Source organism: Pelophylax lessonae, assembly GCF_965119305.1.
Source record: "Pelophylax lessonae genome assembly, chromosome: 12".
Lineage (NCBI taxonomy): Eukaryota > Metazoa > Chordata > Amphibia > Anura > Ranidae > Pelophylax > Pelophylax lessonae.
The window spans coordinates 89803055-89823465 of NC_138779.1; the positions used below are offsets into that span (position 1 = coordinate 89803055).

At 44.8% G+C, this 20411-nt stretch overlaps 1 protein-coding gene across 5 annotated transcripts in view; it reads left to right on the forward strand.

Annotated features, from left to right (window-relative positions):
• Positions 1-17122, forward strand: part of LOC309568544 (uncharacterized protein) — a 228678-nt gene extending 211556 nt beyond the window's left edge. For all 5 annotated transcript variants that reach the window (XM_082274238.1, XM_082274239.1, XM_082274241.1 and 2 more), the window contains one exon: positions 16661-17122. In XM_082274238.1, the coding sequence (XP_082130364.1) occupies positions 16661-16765 (105 nt within the window). In that variant the 3' untranslated portion in view covers positions 16766-17122. The remainder of the gene's footprint in view (positions 1-16660) is intronic.
• Positions 17123-20411: the final 3289 nt, after the last annotated feature.

Genomic DNA, 20411 nt, shown 5'->3' on the forward strand with positions numbered 1-20411 from the left:
TTAAAATGCCAGCTGGCCCTGCTTTCCTGCGGTCTTTCCGCCCTCGGCTCATTTTGTTATGTGTAATTGTAGCCATATAGTCCAGCAAATGGCCCTAATACAAAATACAATATTATCATCATCTATGCCTGCTAGTTGTGATTTTTATTTTTTTTTTCTAACTCTAGATGAAAGGTTTGTAATGGGCTGTGATAAATTACAAGGCTTGGTCAATGCTGAAACTGATATTTATCAGGATGCTATCGAGGTTTAAAAAATCACTGCAACATTGTTTATTTATTTTTTTAAACATGTTTGTTTCATTCATAGATCATTTTGAAAAAAAAAAAAAATTTATCCTACTTAACCACTTCAATACTGGGCATTTTCACCTCCTTCCTGCCCAGGCCAACTTCAGCGTTGTCACACTTTGAATGACAATTGCGTGATCATGCAACGATGTACCCATATGAAATTTTTATAATTTTTTTTTCACACAAATAGAGCTTTCTTTTTTTGTTGTGTTTTTAATCACTGCTCGGTTTTTTATTTTTTGCTAAATGAACGAAAAAAGACTGCAAATTTTGAAAAGAATGCATTTTCTTTGTTTCTGTTCTTAAAGCGGAGTTCCACCCTGGGAAAGCTTTTTTTAATAAAAATACCCCAGGACAGTCAGGGCAAGTACATTCCACAAATGCTAGCCTCTGATCTGTCCCGGGCTGCACTTACCTTTTAGAAGAAATACTTACCTTGAAAAAGTATTGTCCAGCGCTGCCATCTCAGGTGTGGGCAGCTTGAAGCCAGCGCGATCCTATTCTGTGTCTCTTCTGTCTTCTTCGGTCCCACGATGCACTGCACCGGCCCCGCCGTCACTTCCGGTGCCGCAGCGTCATCCCTGCACAGGTTCTGGGCATGCCCAGAAGCTGTTTAGCAAGGTATGACGGCGCCTGCACCGGAACTGACGTCGGGGCCGGTGCAGGCGCATTGATTCCTGGGAGTGATGACGTTCAGCTCCCAGGAATCATTGCAAAGCCAGGAAGTGACGAATCGCCATGGCTGCCGAGGGGAGGAAGAGGAAGTAAGGTAAGTATATTTTCTTCTAAACCAGGTAAGTAAAAAAAAAAAATTGCGATTATCCATTTGTTTTTCAGGTGACCCCGGGCATGAAGATGGAGGTAAGTTTAATTTTAGGGTGGAACTCCGCTTTAAATTTTAGATCTGAAAATTGATCAATCCTGATGTACTGGCTGCCTTTCTCATTTCTTGAGGCCCAAAAAACCAGGACCGTACAACTATCACCCAAATGACCCGGTTTTGTAAAGTAGACAGTCCAGGGTATTTAGTAAGATGCATGGCGAGTTTTTTTGAATGTCATTTTTTTGTCATGAGATTTTGGATATAAAGAAATTTAAAATTATTTTTTTCACAATTTTTTTTACATAGTCACCAGTGCAGTACAGCTTCATCATATTACTGGTGTAGTGATGATCCGAGACGCTGACTGGTGACAGTATTGTAAAAAAATAAAACTATTTGTTTTTTTTACACACTGTGACGAGCAGCACAGTAACACTACTACTCTGGGGAAGTGATCGGGAATTTATTTTTTTTAACATGATTGCTTATTCCAGTGAATTTCACTATTATAAGCAACGATTTTACTGAATGAAATTGAGTCATTCAATGTTTACTTTTGTGGTTAGCTGTGATTAACCACAGCTAAGCACATGATACAGATGGGCTGTGATTTGCACTGTCTTTACCATGTGATCACTGTAACCAATCAGAGATCAACACAATTTTACACAATGAATGGCATGACGCAAAGCCATTTATTGTGTATAATGGTCATGTGATGGCTGTGATTGGTGACAGCCATCACATGGTATTGGCAGCTGCCAGTACACCGATTAGTCATCCACTGTGTCCGGTGGACACAGTAGGTGACATATCGTCCAGCCTGCTCCAGAAGGATGTCATATGACGTTCATCCGAAATGACAAATGTCCTGTCGGGCCTGTACACGGTTGACCACTTGTTAAAAAGATGATCATCTTCCCTATTCAGGGCAAGATGACATTTGTGTATATGTAAAGGGGCCCTCTGATCTAATTATGCTGTGCTCACCAGCGCCACCCCTACATACCTTCCTCAGATGTAGTTGGCACTAATCTCCCCAGGGTCGGCAGGGTGTTGGGACACTGGCGAGAGCTCTCAGCAGTCTAACACAACTTCCCTGAACACTGCTCTAATCCAGTGGTTCTCAATTCCGGTCCTCGGGACCCACCAACAGGCCAGGTTTGCAAGATGACTAAATTACATCACAGGTGATCTCATTTGCTGCTCTGTGATTGCAGTATTCTAGTCTGCATCCCCCAAGGTAATACTTAAAATCTGGCCTGTTAGTGGGTCCCGAGGACCGGAATTGAGAACCACTGCTCTAATCAACGGTGTTCTTGCTTTCAGAGCAGCACTGTTGCTTACAGCAGTGTTCAAGGAGCAGAGGCTCTTTGCTGCTTTGTGTGAGAGAGCTGTGGTCTGACTCTCCTTTGAGCTGGCAGCAGAGGGTATTTTAACCCTTGCTGCAAAAAAAAGGAAAAAAAAAAACCCTATATTACTGTATATATGACGAGATGTGACCAGCACTCCAAAGTGCAGCACAGGCACATTACAAAGGAAGTTTTGACCTCCATTAATTTCTCCTGGTTTCAGCAGGTATTTTTTTGTACTCTTCGGACAGATATAACAAAATAAGCGAAGTTCCTTCATTGAGTTTACACACGCTTTAGGATTTCCAGAGATACGCTGGTGTTAGGTATAGGTTTTGCAGTAAGGCAGGTTGGGCATACAGTTACAAAGCACATGTAGGGTTATCTTTCTCTGTGCTAAAACATGCACTGCTGTTGTAGGCTGCACAGAGATTTTTGCAGAGAAGGAGGTCCTATTTTTTTTTTTTTGAGTATTCAATCTGTGCCCCCTCATTGATGCTCCTCTCTCCTACATGTCCTGATGCCACACTGAGCTAGATACTTGGTCTATTTATAAAAAAAATTGCAAAGCCATTCATCCAGCAAAACTGCATGTTCATTCTGTGTGCAAAAAATCCCTAAAACTAAATGAGTGAATGCTGGCTAATTCACAATGTGTGAAGCGGTGACTATTTTTTGTTAATGGGGTAAAATGAAATGCTCCTAACTTGCTTTTCTGGTGGAATGTTCTTCGGCTATTAATTTAGGCTATTTTTGGACGAATGTTGTTAGGATGTTTTAGGCTAGGGGGGTCTCTAGAATTTCCAAACTAGGGGGAACCTGTGGCCACTGGGCGTAAGAAATTCCCTAGCATTAGTGGGAGTAGACAATGTCTCAGGCTTGGTGGTAAGTGGGAGTAAAACAATTAGTGGTTGTGGTCAGTAGGAGGAGGAATCCTTGGTATTATTGGGAGGAATAGTGCCTAGTCAGTGGAAGGAATGGTCCCTTATTGGTGTCAGTGGGAGTAATCATGCCCCATCGTTGGTGTCAACTGGAGGAATTATGCCCCACTGCTGGTGTCAGTGGAAGGAATGGGGCCTCATATCTGGGTGAAGAATAGTCCCCAAAGGTCTGGATAAAAGCAAGCAAAGCTCAGCATTTGGCGCGTGGACCGCAGTTTGGAGGGCACCGTTTTTTAGGCAATTGTCTCTTCTGGCTAAATGTTCTTAAAGTGGTAGTTCACTTTCTATCTGAACTTGTTTCCTACAGGTGAGCTTACAATCAGGCTTACCTGAAGGTAAAATGGATGCACTGTTTAGGAGATGTTCACATCAGCAATAGCTCTTAACGTCACCCGGGCATATGCAGTGACGCTCTTTATTCAGGCCACACAGTGTGCCATGAAATGCAATACACTGTGACCAGGGGCGTATCATGAAAATAGTGGGCTCAGGTGCAAGATAAAAAGTGGCCTTAGGCAAAAAAAAAAGCGGTGGGTGTGGCTTAATACGTTTTAAATGTTGGGTGTGGCTTAAAGGGGTGTGGTTTATTCGTCTGAGATGCCTTACATAGTTCAGAATGCGGTAATGTTGAATAAGGAATGTACAGTGCGGAGTGTATGGAGGTGGATAGTATGTGCAGGATGGTGTCAGTAGGGGACTGGATGGTGTCAGTAGTTCTTTATTTATTTTCAAAATTCCCTTTGGGGGCAAGTGGATGGTGTCAGTAGGGCAGTGGACAGTGTAAGTGGAGCAGAAGACAGTGTCGATGTTTTTTGTTTTAATTTTTTATTATCTATTAATTTTTACAGTTTGTTTTTTTTATTTTTTTTAACTCCTTTTTTAAATAGTTTTTTCATAGTGCTTCTGGGGAAGGGGATGGGGGTTATGGGGCAGTGGGCGGTGTCAGAAGAGCAGTGGATGGTGTCAGTGATTTTTTTTTATGCATTAATTTTTTTACAATTTTTAATTTGGTTTTCTTTTTTTACCCCAATGCTTTTTGGGGGGAGGGGGTTGAGGCAAAGAAAAGTGTTGGTGGGGGGGGGGGTTGTCTTTAGTTTTTTTTTTTTTACAATTTTTTTAATTTTTTTCATATTTACTGATTTGGATTTTTTTTATCAGCCCTGTTGGTGGACTTTGGTGAGATATCAGGGGTCTAGACAGACCCCTGACATCTCCCCTTTGAGAAAGATAAAGGGATTAAGGACACAGATTCCCCAGTCCCTTTCTCAGCAACCTCAGCATTGAAGATGAATGTACCAGATACAGTCCCCTGTTCATTCATTAACTTAAGCAGAGTAACGGTTTACTCTGCTCGGTTAACACAGGAACAATCTGTAGTGAGCGCTCACTGTGTCCAATTGAGAAAAGGAAAGGGCCGGTAAATTACATATTTACCGGCCCCTTCCTCCGCTCTGCATCCTGACAGGTCCCCCCACAGCCGGCACGAGAGGAGGAAAGCTGGTCGCGGGGGGACGAGGGCAGGTGGAGGAGGATAGGGCAACAGAGGAGGACACAGGAAACCACTGGGAATTGGTGCGGTGGGAGGGACAGCTGTGAGCACTGATCTCTCCGGCATGGGTTTTCAGCTTACAGCCGCGGGAGGGAGAGAAGTGGCTGTTGGCCAAAAACCATGCCGGGAGATCGGTGCTCACAGCTGTCTCTCCCGCCGCTCCGGCTGTAAACCAGAAGATCATCCATGTGTGCAGGGTGGGGGGTCACAGTGGGCCACCCTACACACATGGATGATTCGCCACTGACCGTAATGTCAACACGGCCCGACCATTTAAACAGCCGGAGCATGTGAAGATGGAAGCCCCCAGCAGAGGTCACAGCGTGCACATGCTAGCACAATATGGCATAAACCTCCAGGGGGCCCAGATTTTTTCTTTTTATTATTTTACCAGTTTAATACCGCTTTAGGTTTTTTTTTTTTTTTTTTTTTTTCTTGGGGTTTTAGGGAATGTTTTATATGCGCCCTGCAAAAGACTTAAATATGAAAAAATAACATTTTGTACAATTAAAACATTTGGGTGGTATTTACACCTATTGCATGAATGGTCATATGTTTTCACAAATTATTTTGTGTGTGTGCGCGCGCGCGTGACACACACAATGCCACACACATGGATACTGTAATGCTTGGCTCTCTACAAAGTCAGCAAGACAATAAGAGCCTTCATCAAGAACTTGATGGGCAAGTGGAAAAACTACTCTAGAAGCTAATTCCAGGACATTAATAACCTGGCCTGGCCAAGAGAAGAACTGGTCACCATGGATGTCAAGACCAGGAAACTACTCCCTATGAATGGAGGATTCCACCCAAAATCCAGCACCCAGAGACTGTACACCTGCCAGAAGGAAGGAGGTTGGGGCCTGATGAGTGTCAAGGCCACAGTCCTGAATGAAACACAGAGCATCCGCAAGTACATCACAAAGATGGCTTCCAAAGATAAACTGCTAAGGGAATGCCCGAGAATTCAACAGCGAGGATGCAGAAAAAGAGGATGTTCCTTAACAACAAGACAAACCTCTCCATGGGGTGTACCACCAGCAAATAGTGGATGTGGTTCACATGACAAAATCCTACCAGTGGTTGGAAAAGGCAGGACTGAAAGACGGCACTGAAGCACTAATCCTAGCAGCACAGGAACAGGCATTTAGCACCAGATCAATAGAAGCTGGAGTCTACCACACCAGGCAAGACCCATGGTGCAGTCTGTGCAAAGAGGCCTCTGAGACAGTCCAGCACCTAGTAGCCAGATTCAAGATGTTAGCGGGGACAGAATACACTGAGACACAACCTAGTTGCTGGGATTGTGTACCAAAACATCTGTACAAAATATGGATTGGACCTTCCTAAATCCAGATGGGAGATACCACAAACGGTAGTTGAGAATGACAGGGCTAGGACCCCGTGGGACTTCAAGATCCAGACAGACAAGCAACTGCTGGCCAACCAACCCGACATTGTGGTGGTAGACTAGGAATGAAAGACTGCAGTCTTGGTGGATGTGGCAATACCCAGTGACTAACCTCAGCAAGAAGGAACATGAGAAGGTGGAGAAATACCAAGGACTGAAAGAAGAACTAGAAAGGATGTGGAAAGTGAAGGTAGTAGTAGTCCCAGTTGTGATAGGAGCACTCAGGGCTGTGACTCCTAAGTTGGATGAGTGGCTTCAACAGATTCCAGGTGGGACATCGGAGATCGCTGTCCAGAAGAATGCAGTTCTAAGAACAGCTAAGATACTGTGCAGAACCCTCAAACTCCCAGGCCTCTGGTAGAGGACCTGAGAATAAGGAATAAAAACAAAAAAAAAAACATACCACCCAGGAGGGGTGAGAAAATCAATTAATAATTATATACCCCTTGGAGTAACTGGGCAAAATAAGCATAATATGGGCATAATCTATATGATGCGCGATGCCAGAATAATGGTGCTAACACAAGCGTGTTAAATTCCCATTTTGCTCTGTCCTGCTTGAGGCTGGGTTCATACATGCCACGGCCCACAGCAGGGGGCCTGATGTGTCCTTGTTTACCGATTCTGGTGCGAATCCGGTCCGATTCTCTGCCTGAATTTGCACCTATATCGGAGTCAAAGACACACAGGACCCTTTCCAAATGTGGATCGCGGCTTCCCCAGAGCTTTGTGAATCGGCTCCTTTTGAGAGCCGGGTCACAGTCTCCCGTCATGCGAATTGGATGTGGGGATGTGTGAACCCAGCCTTAGTCAAGAGCTGCAATTTAACCATATTTTCAATATAAGGACTTATTAACATGGCGGAACAGATAAATACACCCATGTGTGAGCTGTTTTTATCTGCCCTGGAGGCATAGGTGCTCTATGCAGCCAGCCTGTTAAAATCAATGACAGGCTAATCGCTGTATGGACCTACACTGTTTTTCACTTGGTCCTGCTACCATCAGCCTATCATTGAATTTACCAGGCTGGCTGTGCACACCATCTGCGCCTCCCAGGCACATAAACACAGAGCTCTGCATGGGTATACTGATCCATTTTCCCATGTGAATAAGCTCTAAGGCAATTCAAAATTGTTAATTGCTTGCACTTGGTAATTTCGGTAATAAAACCACGTCCTGCTGTTTATTAGACTTAACATTCTTCCACAAAGAAAAGGTGATATAGCTTCACAGTCAAGTTTTACACATATTTTAATACATTTTATAAAGAACAAGCCTCTACAAATTCTTTTCACAAAGCATTAAAAATGTTTTCTAGAAAATTGACTATCTACTTGATTAAAATAGACCACTTTCCACAAACTATAATGAGAGGAATCTAAACCTATTCTAAGTTTTATCAAGGCAAACTGGATTTTTCAGTTCACTAAATTGAATAGTAATTGCGTTTAATCGCCGTGTAGCATCATTGAAGTGCATTTTAAGTGCATATGCCTGAAATGTGAATTTTAATTGAAGGACATTACTTGCTAGAACGTTTGACCTTTCCATAAATGCAGCGCAGAATAGAACCAACACCATAAGCAGCAAGTGTTACCAAGGACTGCATTTACATAGCATATACTTTTTTTTTTTTTTTTTTTTTTTTTTTTTTTTTTTACACTTCTGTTTGTCTGATCAGTTTGCTACATTTTGATGTTTTGGTTGGATTTAGAGCTGGTTCACACTGCCGCAACCTCTAAGTCGCCTCATAAGGGGCGACTTGTTAGCGTTACTTTCAGCGCGACTTTGCGAATATTCACCGCGACTTGTATGATAGACGACTTTGTACGGCTTTGTATTTGGCCAATCAGAATATGATGGTTCTGGGTCATGCGCAATCACACAAAAAAAAGTACTTAAAAATTTTCGTTTTTGATAGAGATCCAATTATTGAAAACATTATTGAAAAAAAAAATTAGATTTCTTTGGATTTAGTGTCTGGGGGGGGGGGGGGTCTAAAAAGTGTACCTGTGAAGTTTCAGCTCTGTAGCATGTCCAGAACCAGAAAAAAATATAATTTCTCTGTCGCTCATTGACAGACGTAGTCCTTGTTGATTCAACACAACTCGGGTTATGCTGCCCTCTACAGGAGTAGGACTAGACAGGAAAGAAAACATTCTGGCCACACCTTAGGGGAAGTCCCAGAGGGTATATCCTCTCTCTCTCTCTCTGCTACAGCAAATCAGTTTTTTTCTGTCTAGTTAGGAGTAAGGACCTAGATGCCTTGCTAGGATCTTCGGTCCTGGCAGGATTTTTTTTTTTTTTTTTCTTAGAAAGATTTTTTAGACAGCTTTTTTCTCCAGTGTTCCTGTGAGATCTTCAAGCAAGAAAGCTGGAACTGGGCGACGGGCTGGATGTTGAGATCCAGTGGTCACCCCAGTTCAGCCTACGAGCGTGTGCAGGCCATAGCTCCGCGCTGGGTCGGCCGCGACATAGTCCCACTGGACGGGGACTGACCCTGCGAGTTGAACGTCTCGCTTAAATGCCAAGGACCATGAGTCACGGCGTCTGTATTGGTCGACAGCCCTCCCACCCCGGTGGAGAGGGGTACTGTCAGGAGTTTGCGCCCACCTGGTTCCGGTAGGGTGAGTAGTATGTTCCCCCTTTCCCCCTGACGGGTCTTGTGGTGAACGCGGGCCCCTCTCTGTAATGGTAAGGATGGGTCTCCCCTCTATCCTATAACATGTCACAGATCCCCCTATTTGAGTGTGATTTTTGTGAACAAGAAACCAGGAGGCTTGGTTTGGGAGCTGACAATCTAATTGCAAAAATGTTTAAATGATTGTAGGCAGTGGCAGTACTAGAACATTACTGTGATAGTATAAGGTATCCTACCTGTCAGAAGCCTAGATGTCTATACATGTATACTGCATTCCAGATCATATTCCTCCAGCTAAAGCAGATGCCTCCCGACGGCCACGGACCGCATACGGCCCGCCAGGGTCGGGTACCGCCGGCCACGCTGATCACCATGAGGGTGAAGGTTTGTGAGGTCGAGATACTCCGTTATTCTGTACAGGCCGCCGCCATTGTCTGGTAGATCGCACGGGGCCGCCATTTTGGCGTAGCCTCGTGTCTCCAGCATGGGGGCGGCCATGTTTGAGGTGAACCAAACACCTCGTGGAGCTAGGGGAGGCGCCGGAAGGCGTGCAGAGGGGCGGAGCCGCCTCCTTGTTTCGCAGGAAGCCAGCCAAAAGACTTCCTGTCGGTTCTAGACAGTGCTGAGACGAGTTGCATTTGAAACTCTGAGCATCAAGTGGTGAGCCTTGGGGTCTATCTCTCTCTCTCTCGCTCTATAGGGGTCCCTAAAGCAGGTAACACGAAGGGGCTTTGTGGCGCTGGGGGTCTGAAAAAAAAAAAATTTTATTTTTTTTGACAAATTGATTTTTTCCGGGTAGTATCTGGAATTATCATGGACCCTGCCACACAGGTACCCCCACCGGTTTCCCTCGAGGGGGCCGCGGGACCCGCCAGTGCACAGAGTATGGATGCATTTACAGCAGTTTTGGAGTCTTTGGTGGCTCGGGTGGAGACGGCCTGTCAGGAACGGGGGTCAAGAAAGCGACCCCCGCCTACCCCTATATCATCTGATACTTCAGATTCAGATGCTGAGATGGTCATTGCAGCTGCAGGTCCCTCTGCAGGGGCTGTTGTCTCAGGTAAAGTTCCCTCAGACAGTGAGGAGGACGTTCATGCTTCCGCCATAATTCAGGAAGAAGCATTGGTGGACGCACTAGTTGTGGCGGTTCGGGAAACTTAAGACTTGAGGTTTTACCGGCAGAGGCAACTGAAATAGATACTAGCAAACCCACCAAGACGGTGAAGGTTTTTCCTTTACCCAAGTGTTTTGGTAATAAGATTAAAGAGGAATGGGAGCATTCTAAGCGTACCTTTACTATTTCCAAGCGCATTGCTAGACGCTATCAGTTTGAGGAATCCCTCATTAAGAAATGGACGGTACCACCAGTGGTGGATCCACCTATTTCCAGTCTGAATAAAGCCACGGTTATTCCAGTGGAGGACACTTCGTCCTTTAAGGATTCGGTGGATCGGAGGGTAGAAGCGGAGTCCCGCACTATCTTTTCCCTGATAGGATCAGCCTTTAGACCAGTAATTGTCATTGGTCTAGTTTCTCAGACATTAACAGAATGGGCGAGATTGGTGCGCCAGAACCTGAAGGGGAAGGATATCCCCCAGGCAACATCTGATTTGATGGAACAGATTATACAAGGACTACAGTTTGTCTGTGACGCAGCCTTGGATGCTACCCCCCTATTAGGGCATGCATCTATGTCAGCGGTAATCCTCAGACGTGTGCTGTGGTTAAAATGCTGGTCAGTGGACCTAGGTTCCAAAAACACCTTGGCGAATCTCCCCGTTCAGGGGAATCGCCTATTTGGGTCCACCCTAGATGAGATCATTAAGGATGCCACTGGGGGCAAAAGCACTTTTTTGCCACAGGCTGCTAAAGCTAAAGGACCTCGTAACAAGCGGGGACCTTTCTTTACCGCCCATAAAGGGTTTGTTCGCTCTGCTGGAGCAAGCGGGAAGGGCAAAACCCCTCTAGGAGGGTTCAAGAAGGGCTGGTCGGACAAACAAAAGACCGACTCAGCCAAACCTGAAGCAAAGGATTACACAGCCTGAAGGTGCGCCCCCACCCGGCTTGAGGGTGGGGGGACGTCTTCACCGGTATTCAGAGCATTAGATCGAGCATCGACCACTGCTACCGTTGCGATTCTTCCCTTCCAACATTTAAGTACTACAGGGAGCGGTAGTTACCGTTCCCTGAACAGATCATTTTCTTTACCTTTTCCAAAGATTAGCCTCAGTTCCCCACAAGAATCTGATCCGGTTGGACAGACCAAGGAGCCTCTAGCCGGGTGACTTCGGTCTCTAATGTTCAACCAGGAGAAATCACCACTCCTGATAGGAATCAGGTGTCTGATAAATGTGTGGGAACAGAGAACGATCAGACTTTGTCGGATTGCCGGGGCCAGATAGCTCTAGGGCAGCCTGGTTCGGATCCAGTCAGCTCCATTTGTCCTGGAAATTCTAGGCTAGCCTCGTCAAGCCGGTCTGGCCGACTTGGACATGCTAGTCGCGAACGCTCCTTGGGAACTTCTTCTCAGGGAGTGTCTGCGGTCTCAAGGACCGATCTTCCATTGTGCTTTACAGTCGCTGGGTTCAATGGCCTGGCCATTGAGACCCAGGTACTGAAGGACAGAGGGTTGTCAGCTTCAGTTATTCCTACGCTATTAAGGCAAGGAAAGCGACTTCCAGCAAGGTCTATTATCGCACATGGAAGACGTATATCGCGTGGTGCGAATCTTTAGGATTTCCTCCACGTACCTATTCGGTGACCCGAATATTGACCTTTCTGCAAAAGGGGGTTGAGCAGAAACTAGCCTTGAGCACCATCAAGGGTCAGGTTTCAGTGTTACAATCTTCTTTCAGAAGTCCTTGGCTACTCATTCCTTGGTGCGGAATTTCATCCAGGGGGTGCGGCACCTTGCTCCACCAGTCCGCGCACCCTTACCGCCCTGGGATCTTAATTTGGTTTTGTCGGTTCTGCAGTAACCTCCCTTTGAAAATATCAGGGAGATTCCCTTGTTTACTTTATCCCAGAAGGTGGCCTTCTTGGTGGCTATCACTTCTGCACGCAGGGTGTCAGAACTGGCTGCATTGTCATGCCAGTCCCCATATTTAGGGATTCATAGGGATAAGGTAGTTCTTCATCCGAAGCCATCCTTTTCTTCCAAAGGTGGTTTCAGACTTTCATCTGACTGGATATATTGTACTACCTTCCTTGTGTCCTCAGCCCAATCATCATCGGGAACATGCGTTGCATTCCTTGGATGTGGTTCAGGCAATCAGGGTATACCTGAAGGCTACGGAATCGTTCCGTAAGACGGATTCACTTTTTGTGATCACGGAGGCGGCCACCTGGTCGTCGGTACATACCTTTACAAAATTTTATAAGATTGATGTGATGGCATCGGCGGATGCCTCATTTGGCCGCAAGGTTTTGCAGGCCGCAATTTGAGGAGACTGGTGGTCTACCTCGAGGGTTTTTTCTGTTGGAATTTTCTGTTGAGTCTCATCTTTGATTGATGAGCATTGAAAACTTCTAGTTGGCACCGGTTGGGCCTTCTAGATTGGATTTGATTTCCATTTTCCCACCCCTCATTTGTGGTACTGCTTTGGGACGTCCCGAGTTGTGTTGAATCAGCGAGGACTATGTCTGTCAATGAGCGACAGAGAAAAATGGATTTTTGTAAAATCTTACCGTAAAATCGTTTTCTCTTAAGCTCATTGACAGACGTAGTACCCGCCCCTCTGTTTTTGAGTTGGGTTGGGTTAAATTCTCTAAACACTGCTTTGTGACATAACTGATTTGCTGTAGCAGAGAGAGAGAGGATATACCCTCTGGGACTGCCCCTATGGTGTGGCCAGAATGTTTTCTTTCCTGTCTAGTCCTACTCCTGTAGAGGGCAGCATAACCCGAGTTGTGTTGAATCAACGAGGACTACGTCTGTCAATGAGCTTAAGAGAAAAGGATTTTACGGTAAGATTTTACAAAAATCCATTTTTTTCTTATAATTTTTAGTAGCACAGGCATATGGCTCCGCTCCACCTGGGTGTTTTTGTTGCAGGCATTTTTTGGGCGTCTTTGGAGGCAGGCATGACTTTTTTTGGATTTAGTGTCTGGGGGGGTCTAAAGTGTACCTGTGAAGTTTCAGGTCTGTAGCATGTCCAGAACCAGAAAAAAAGATAATTTTTCTTATTTTTAGTAGCACAGGGATATGGCTCCGCTCCACCTGGGTGTTTTTGTTGCAGGCATTTATTGGGCATTTTTTTGGGCGTCTTTGGAGGCAGGCAGAGAGTTGGTCTTAAGAGGTAGCATTCTGCTCCACGGCCATAAGGATATGCACCGATTAGCCATAACATTATGACTATCCAACTAATATTGAGTAGGTCCCTCTTGCCACCAAAACAGCCCTGACCCATCATGGCATGGACTTAACAAAGTATCACACTGCCTCTGTTGGCTTGCCTTTTTCCCCATAGTGCATCCTGGTACATACAGGTGCATCTCATAAAATGAAAATATCATCAAAAAGTTCATTTATGTCAGTAATTCAATTCAAAAAGTGAAACTCCTATATTTTATATAGATGCGTTATACACAGAGTGATGCATTTCAAGCATTTCTTTCTTTTAATTTTGATGGTTATGGCTTACAGCTTGTGAAAACCCAAGACTCAGTATCTCAGAAATTTTAGATTACGTAAGACCAATAAAATAAAAAGGATTTTTAATACAGAAATGTTGGCTTACTGAAAAGTATGTCCATGTACAGTATAGTATGCACTCAATACTTGGTCGGGGCTACTTTTACATGATTTACTGCATCAAGTCGGCATGGCATGGAGGCCCTCAGCCTGTGGCACTGTTGAGGTGTTAGGGAAGCCCAGGTTGCTTTGATGGCAGCCTTTAGCTCATCTGCATTGTTGGGTCTGGTGTCTTTCATCTTCCTCTTGACAATACCCCACTGATTCTCTGACTGTGGAACATTTTGTATTTCATTTGGAAATCAAGGTCCCAGAGTCTGGAGGAAGTGTGAAGAAGCACAGAATCCAAGTTGTATGAGGTCCAGTGTGAAGTTTCCACAGTCAGTGATGATTTGAGGAGCCATGCCATCTTCTGGTGTTGGTCCACTGTGTTTTATCAAGTCTAAAGTCAGTGCAGCCCTCTACCAGGAAATTCTAGAGCACTTCATGCTTCCCTCTGCTGACCAGCTTTATGGAGATGCTGATTTCATTTTCCAGCAGGACTTAGCACCTGCCAAAAGTACCAATACCTGGTTTAATGATCACGGTATCAGTGTGCTTTTTGGCCAGAAAACTCGCCTGACCTAAACCCCGTACAGAATCAGTGGGTTATTGTCAAGAGGAAGATGAGAGACACCAGACCCAACAATGCAGATGAGCTGAAGCCTGTTATCCATGCAAACTGGGCTTCTATACCTTAGCAGTGCCACAGGCTGATTGCCTCCATGCCATGCCATGCCACATTGATGCAGTAATTCATACAAAAGGAGCCCTGACCAAGTATTAAGTGCATACTATACTGTACATGGTCATACGTTTCAGTAAGCAAACATTTCTGTATTAAAAAAAATGTTTTTTTGTTTTTTTTGCTTTTTTTTTTTTTTTTTTTTTTTTTTTTTTGTTTTTTTGGTCTTTTATGTAATATAACATTTTCTAAAATACTGAATTTTGGGTTTTCACTAGCTGTTAGTCATCATCAACATTAAAAGAAAACAATGCTTGAAATAGATCACTCTGTAACCCATCTTTAATAAAGTTTCACTTTTTGAATTGAATTACTGAAATAAATTAACTTTTTAATGATATTTAAATTTTTTGAGATGCACCTGTATTTTCCCCCGGTAAGGGATGCACACACCCCTGGCCATCCTCCTAATGTAAAAGAAAAAAAAAACATGTTTATCAGACCAGGCCACCTTCTTCCATTGCGCTGTGGTTCTGTTGCTCACATGCCCATTTGTAGGTGTCTGCTTTTGCCTGTAGACAATGGGTCAGAATGGGCACCCTGACCAGTCTGCGACTACGCAGCTCTATACACAACGAGCTGTGATGCACTGTGTGTTCTGACACCAACCTCAACTCTTTCAGCAATTTGAGCTATAGTAATTCTTCTATTAGATCAGACTACACAAGCCAGCCTCTGCTCCCCATGTGCGTCAGTGAAACTTGGCCGCCCATGACCCTGTTGCCAATTTTCCTTCCTTGGGACCATTTTTGGTAGGTCCTAACTGCTGCAGGCTGGAAACATCCCACAAGAGGTGACATTTTGGAGATGCTCTGACCCAGTCGTCCAGGCATTACAATTTGACCCTTGTTAAAGTCGCTCAAATCTTTACGCTTAATAATTTTTTTTTTTTTCTGCTCTCAACACATGGAGAGCATAATCAATGTTATTCACTTTACCTGTTAGTGATCAGATTGTTATAGCTGATCTGTTGATATTTTCTGCATTGGAAAAGAACCAACAAAGCTAAAGAATATTCTATGTAATAAATGCATAACTGGTGAATGGAGTGAAGGTTACAGTCCTGAAAGCTAAAATGTAGGCAAACTCCTAAATACATAGAAGAAATACATACAAGGGATCTATTTTGCTTGCCAAAGGATTTGTATCTTTGACTATCCTGTCCTGAGATATAAATGGCTTTGCCAGACAGCTGAAGACCTGATTTTTCTCTGCTGCAGTTAAGTAACCCTTAAGCCTCGTACACACGCACAGATTGTTGGCCGACCGATCGGCCGTCTTTTGTCCAGTGTTGTTTGTTTGTTTGTTAGTTGAAATGTGCTCTAGACTTGCACTGGACTTTTGTTGGCCAACAAAAACCAACTTCAGAAGTGATGCCATGTGCTGGTTGACTTTCCGTGTGTTTTTTCTTCTCTGAGCATGCCCAGTCTTGCTCATCTGATTTTTGTCTGCCGAAATCTGTACTGACTGAGGAACAATCGGCCGTTCTGTTGTTGGCCAACAAATTTTATAGCATGCACACAAGATTTTTTTCGGCCGAAAAGTTGCAGTTGGTTGTCGGAAGCATCATACTAACAAGCCTACAATCGGCCGATCAGATGTTGGCTGACAATTTACGGCCAACAATCTGTGCGTGTGTACGAGGCATTAGAGGCTTTTTCCTTCCTCCCAACTTGTTTTCTGGACCGTAAGTCTTCAGTCACACTGTATCCGACTTTGAGACTTCACTTGAAGCTGCATGATTTTGCATGTCTGTGTGACTTTTGAAGACATTTATGCGACTTCATGCACAGATGTCTATGCAAGCTGCACCTTCACTTGCAAAAGTAGTCATGGAACTACTTTCAAAACTAGTGCGACTCTCACGGAGTTGCATCAATTTGACCCCTTCCAGTGCGGAGAGTAGGGTGAGAGTAAAACTATCAAATCGCATGACAAGTCAAATTAGTGTTAGCAGGGGCTGAAAGGAAAAGTAGACTGATGAGCTCATATCTCTGTCATTCTGCTTTCACTTTCTATCAGCATTATCCTTGTTAACACGAGTACTGCAATGCAATTGATTGTCAAAAAGTACACAAGTGAAACTTTTTTAAGATTGTTCTTGTTTAAATGTAGTGTAAACCTGTGACTATAACTTTTGTCCCAAATTTCTGATTGTCTCTTACTGGCAGGATGAGCGGGGTGGTGAACCGGAGAACGGTGATGACTTGGAACTAGTGCAAGATGAAGCTGTCGAAAAACTGGATACAAGAAACCGAAAAGAAGGCTATTACTGATCTTGTTTTAATGCTGAAACATGCACTTGAGCCTTTATATAAGATATAGAAGAAGAAAATAAAATGTAGATGGCACAAACCACGGAGTGAACCTAAATGATGTGGAGGACGCTGCAGATCGATGGACTGATGCATCGATGGACTTGCCTCTATGTATACCGATAAAATTTCAGAGGGGCTTTGGTTAGGACTTCTTATGGACAAATACCTTTCTGTGCTGCACTAGCCTCAGAGATGCCTTTCTCTCTGTTTGTGACTGTAAATGAGGAATATATCTATTTTTTATAACTTCTGTGCAGCTCATGCACGTTTCCTACCTGAATTCTGTTCTTGAGTTTCACAAATTGAAGAGCGCAGGCAACTTTTATGCATTTTTTTTTTTCCCACCCCCAGGTGCAGAAGAGAATCGTTTGTTCTTTATAGTGGGAAACCTTTGTTAGAGCATGGTCAGTTTATCAGCCAAGGCTTAGATACAAATTAGCTGGGAAGTACCACTTCTGTTTTGATTAAAGATTTGTTGGTTTTACCATCTGTGGTTTTCTAAAGTCTCTTTTTGGGACTTCAGCAGTGAGCCTTCCATGCTGGCATTCTGTGCTCAGGTCCTGCTATCTCGGAGTCCAACCTGCTGCTGGTATCTACATGTTACAAATAAAAATTCTAATCGGATGGGTGAGACCTACTTACTTGTAATGGCTATAGTATAGTAAAGCCCACCTCCAGAATTTTTTTTCATTTGGGATAACGTGAGGAAGAGTTGGCGAGAACCTGCCAGATTTTGATTGGTGTCTTTACTACCTCTTCAGGTTTTGTTTTTTTTCCTTCTGTCTTGTTCTGATATTATTCAAATAAACAGGAAGTGTGGTGAAATTTCCCAAATGGGACATAGCAAAAAATTGTTAATGGTCCCAACCCTTCCCCAAGCTATCAAATCAAAAGGTTTGGCTGGAACTGGGCTTTAAGCTCAGTAATCTCAGTAGCATAAAAGTCTGTGCGTTATTAAGTGTGCTAACTTCTGAGAATGTCCATCTAAAACTGAAATTTCACATTTTGTTCGAAATCATCAATATTCACTATTGGCTTTCTTTCTGGAGTTTGTAAAGACCTTTCCTCTACAAGTTTGCCCATGTACTATGGTTAAAGAGGCCTCATGTTAAAAACTTTATTTTACATTATAAAGGATGTAGCAGAAAGATTGAGTCCTGCTTCTTCAGGCTCGGTTCACACTTAAGCGATTGGATGCGGGGTTTTCTCCGCATCCAATGCTTATGATAGGGAAGAGCGATCAGCTCTCAATGGAGCCAGTTCACGCACCTCCAGGGTGGCCGCGGTCCACATTTGGGAAGTGTCCTTGTGCATCTTTGGCTCCGAATTAGCGGCAAATTTAAGCAGAAATTTGCACCTGAATTGTGAACAGGGACGCACCGGATCCCATGCTGTGGATGCAGCATGTGTGAACCCAGCCTCAAACTGGGGTAGATGGAGTTGGATGCTCTTCTACTGCTGTACTCCCGTTCTAGAAAGCCAGCAACTGATTCGGCCACCAGCAGGCCCAGACCAGGACTAAAAATAGGCCTGGGCATTTTAGACTGAATAGCCCATGTCTACTACACTGCGCCACATCAAAATGACAGACAACTACACCAGTACTATGGATTATCAATACTTCACCATGCACTGCATGGCTACTACACCAATACAATAGCCCACCAATACTACAGGCCACCAACTACACCAGATGACCCCTACATCTAGATTATACCCTACCACATCATTATTGGAGACCACCATACCAATATTTTCAACCCCCCCTAGACCACTGGAACCCCCATATGACACCATGTAATGTGTCCTGTCACAGTGTTACATTGTATATTTCTGGATTGGGGGTCACACTCTTCCCAGAGGATAAACACAGCACACCTGCATCTTGGATCTATCTTTATAACATGGTCTCCAGAATAAAAATAGATCCCTGGTACAGGGTAAGGTCTCCAATATATAATTCGTTCATTGGTATAGAACCGGTCCACTGCTCTCAACTGTCTGGTCCAAGCATCCTCTGCACACACCCGATCGTGCACTGCCTCTTGGCATCAGGATTGTAGTTGGGCCAGATGGGGCAGAGCTGTGCCCATATCTTCTCTGGTAACAGCAAAGCCCGGGAAGTGGGCGGGGTGGGGATGTGCCTATTACCCCGACCCCACACTCGGCCGCCTGGTGTGATGGTGATCCTCTAGACAAACAGTATGCAGTGCTAAGCCAGTGCAGTGCGTTCAAGCACGTCTCCACAAATGTAATTGAATACATCCTGCCCCCTCCCTCCCCCCCCCCCCCCATTTCGGTCCTGCTAACAGTGATAGGCTAAAAAGGAGTAATGATGCCACTGTCCAGTGCTGGGACAAGGGCATCTAGGGAGGCGAACATGCCAAACTCCTCCCAATACAAATCCACCCCCCTGCTGAAATCCCCCTTCCTGGCTCAAATCTTTGCCCCCCCCCCCAAAAAAAAAAAAATTGCGATCTTAGCACAAACATCCCCCCCCCTTCCTAATTACCTTTTCTACCCCCCCCCCCCCCAAAAAAAATGTCCCCCTCCTCGCACAAATCCTCAAATTTCCCCTCTGCCCACCCCTTTTCCCAACCCTGTCACCACTCTTCTCAGTGGTGTCGTTCCCCTGATGGGATGCCCGGGGCACCTATCCCCCCTAGTTTCTGCCCTGTTAGGACATGTGGCCCCGGTCCACTAGGCAAATGCCCGTGCGACCTTTGTCCAGTCTGGGCCTGCCCACCAGCATCCATCTCTTTCAGGAATACACAATTTAGGTGGAAGCACAGACAAATGCCACTGCAAGGTTAAAGCAGAGTTCCAGCCCCTTCTGTGTTTATTAAAAGACAAAAAGGTGTAGCTGCTGACTTTTAATAAACACTCACCTGTCCCATGATCCAGCGATGCGACCGCCTGAAGCCTTGCTCCTCTTCCTCTCCTCTCGGGGCCGCTGGCATCACTAATGTGGGCACTCAGCTGTGACAGCTTGCGGACTCCCAGCCAGGTACACACTGCGCATGTGCCAATCACGCTGCACAGCCTGAATAGCCGGGCAATCTTCTGTGACCTCTGACATGTCCCAATAGATTGCAGGGAGGGAGAGGGGAACTTCCACTCGGCCCAGCTAGGAAGTAAGAGCTGGTGCCTGTCCCAACTAGGTACTCCCTCCCCCACCGAAAATAAAAAAAAAAATGACATGCCAAATGTGGCATTTTAGGGGGTAAGGAGTACTTAAAGCAGAAGTTCCACTTTTAGGTGGAACTCTGCTTTAGGCCTCTTTCACACGGGCGTTCCGTATGTCCGTATATCACCCCATCCGTTTGCGGGTGATATACGGACATAATGCATGTCAATGGGATTGCGGATGACCATCCGCTGACATCTGATTTGCGTCCTTTCAGTTCTGTTCCGTTTTTTGGAACGGAACAGAATCCGTAAAGGACGCAAAATCGGATGTCAACGGTGTCATCCGCTGACATCCGCAATCCCATAGACATGCATTATGTCCGTATATCACCCGCAAACGGATGGGATGATATGTGGACATACGGACCGGATGACACAAATGTAATCTGTGTCCGTGAAAAAAAAAAGGGTCGGA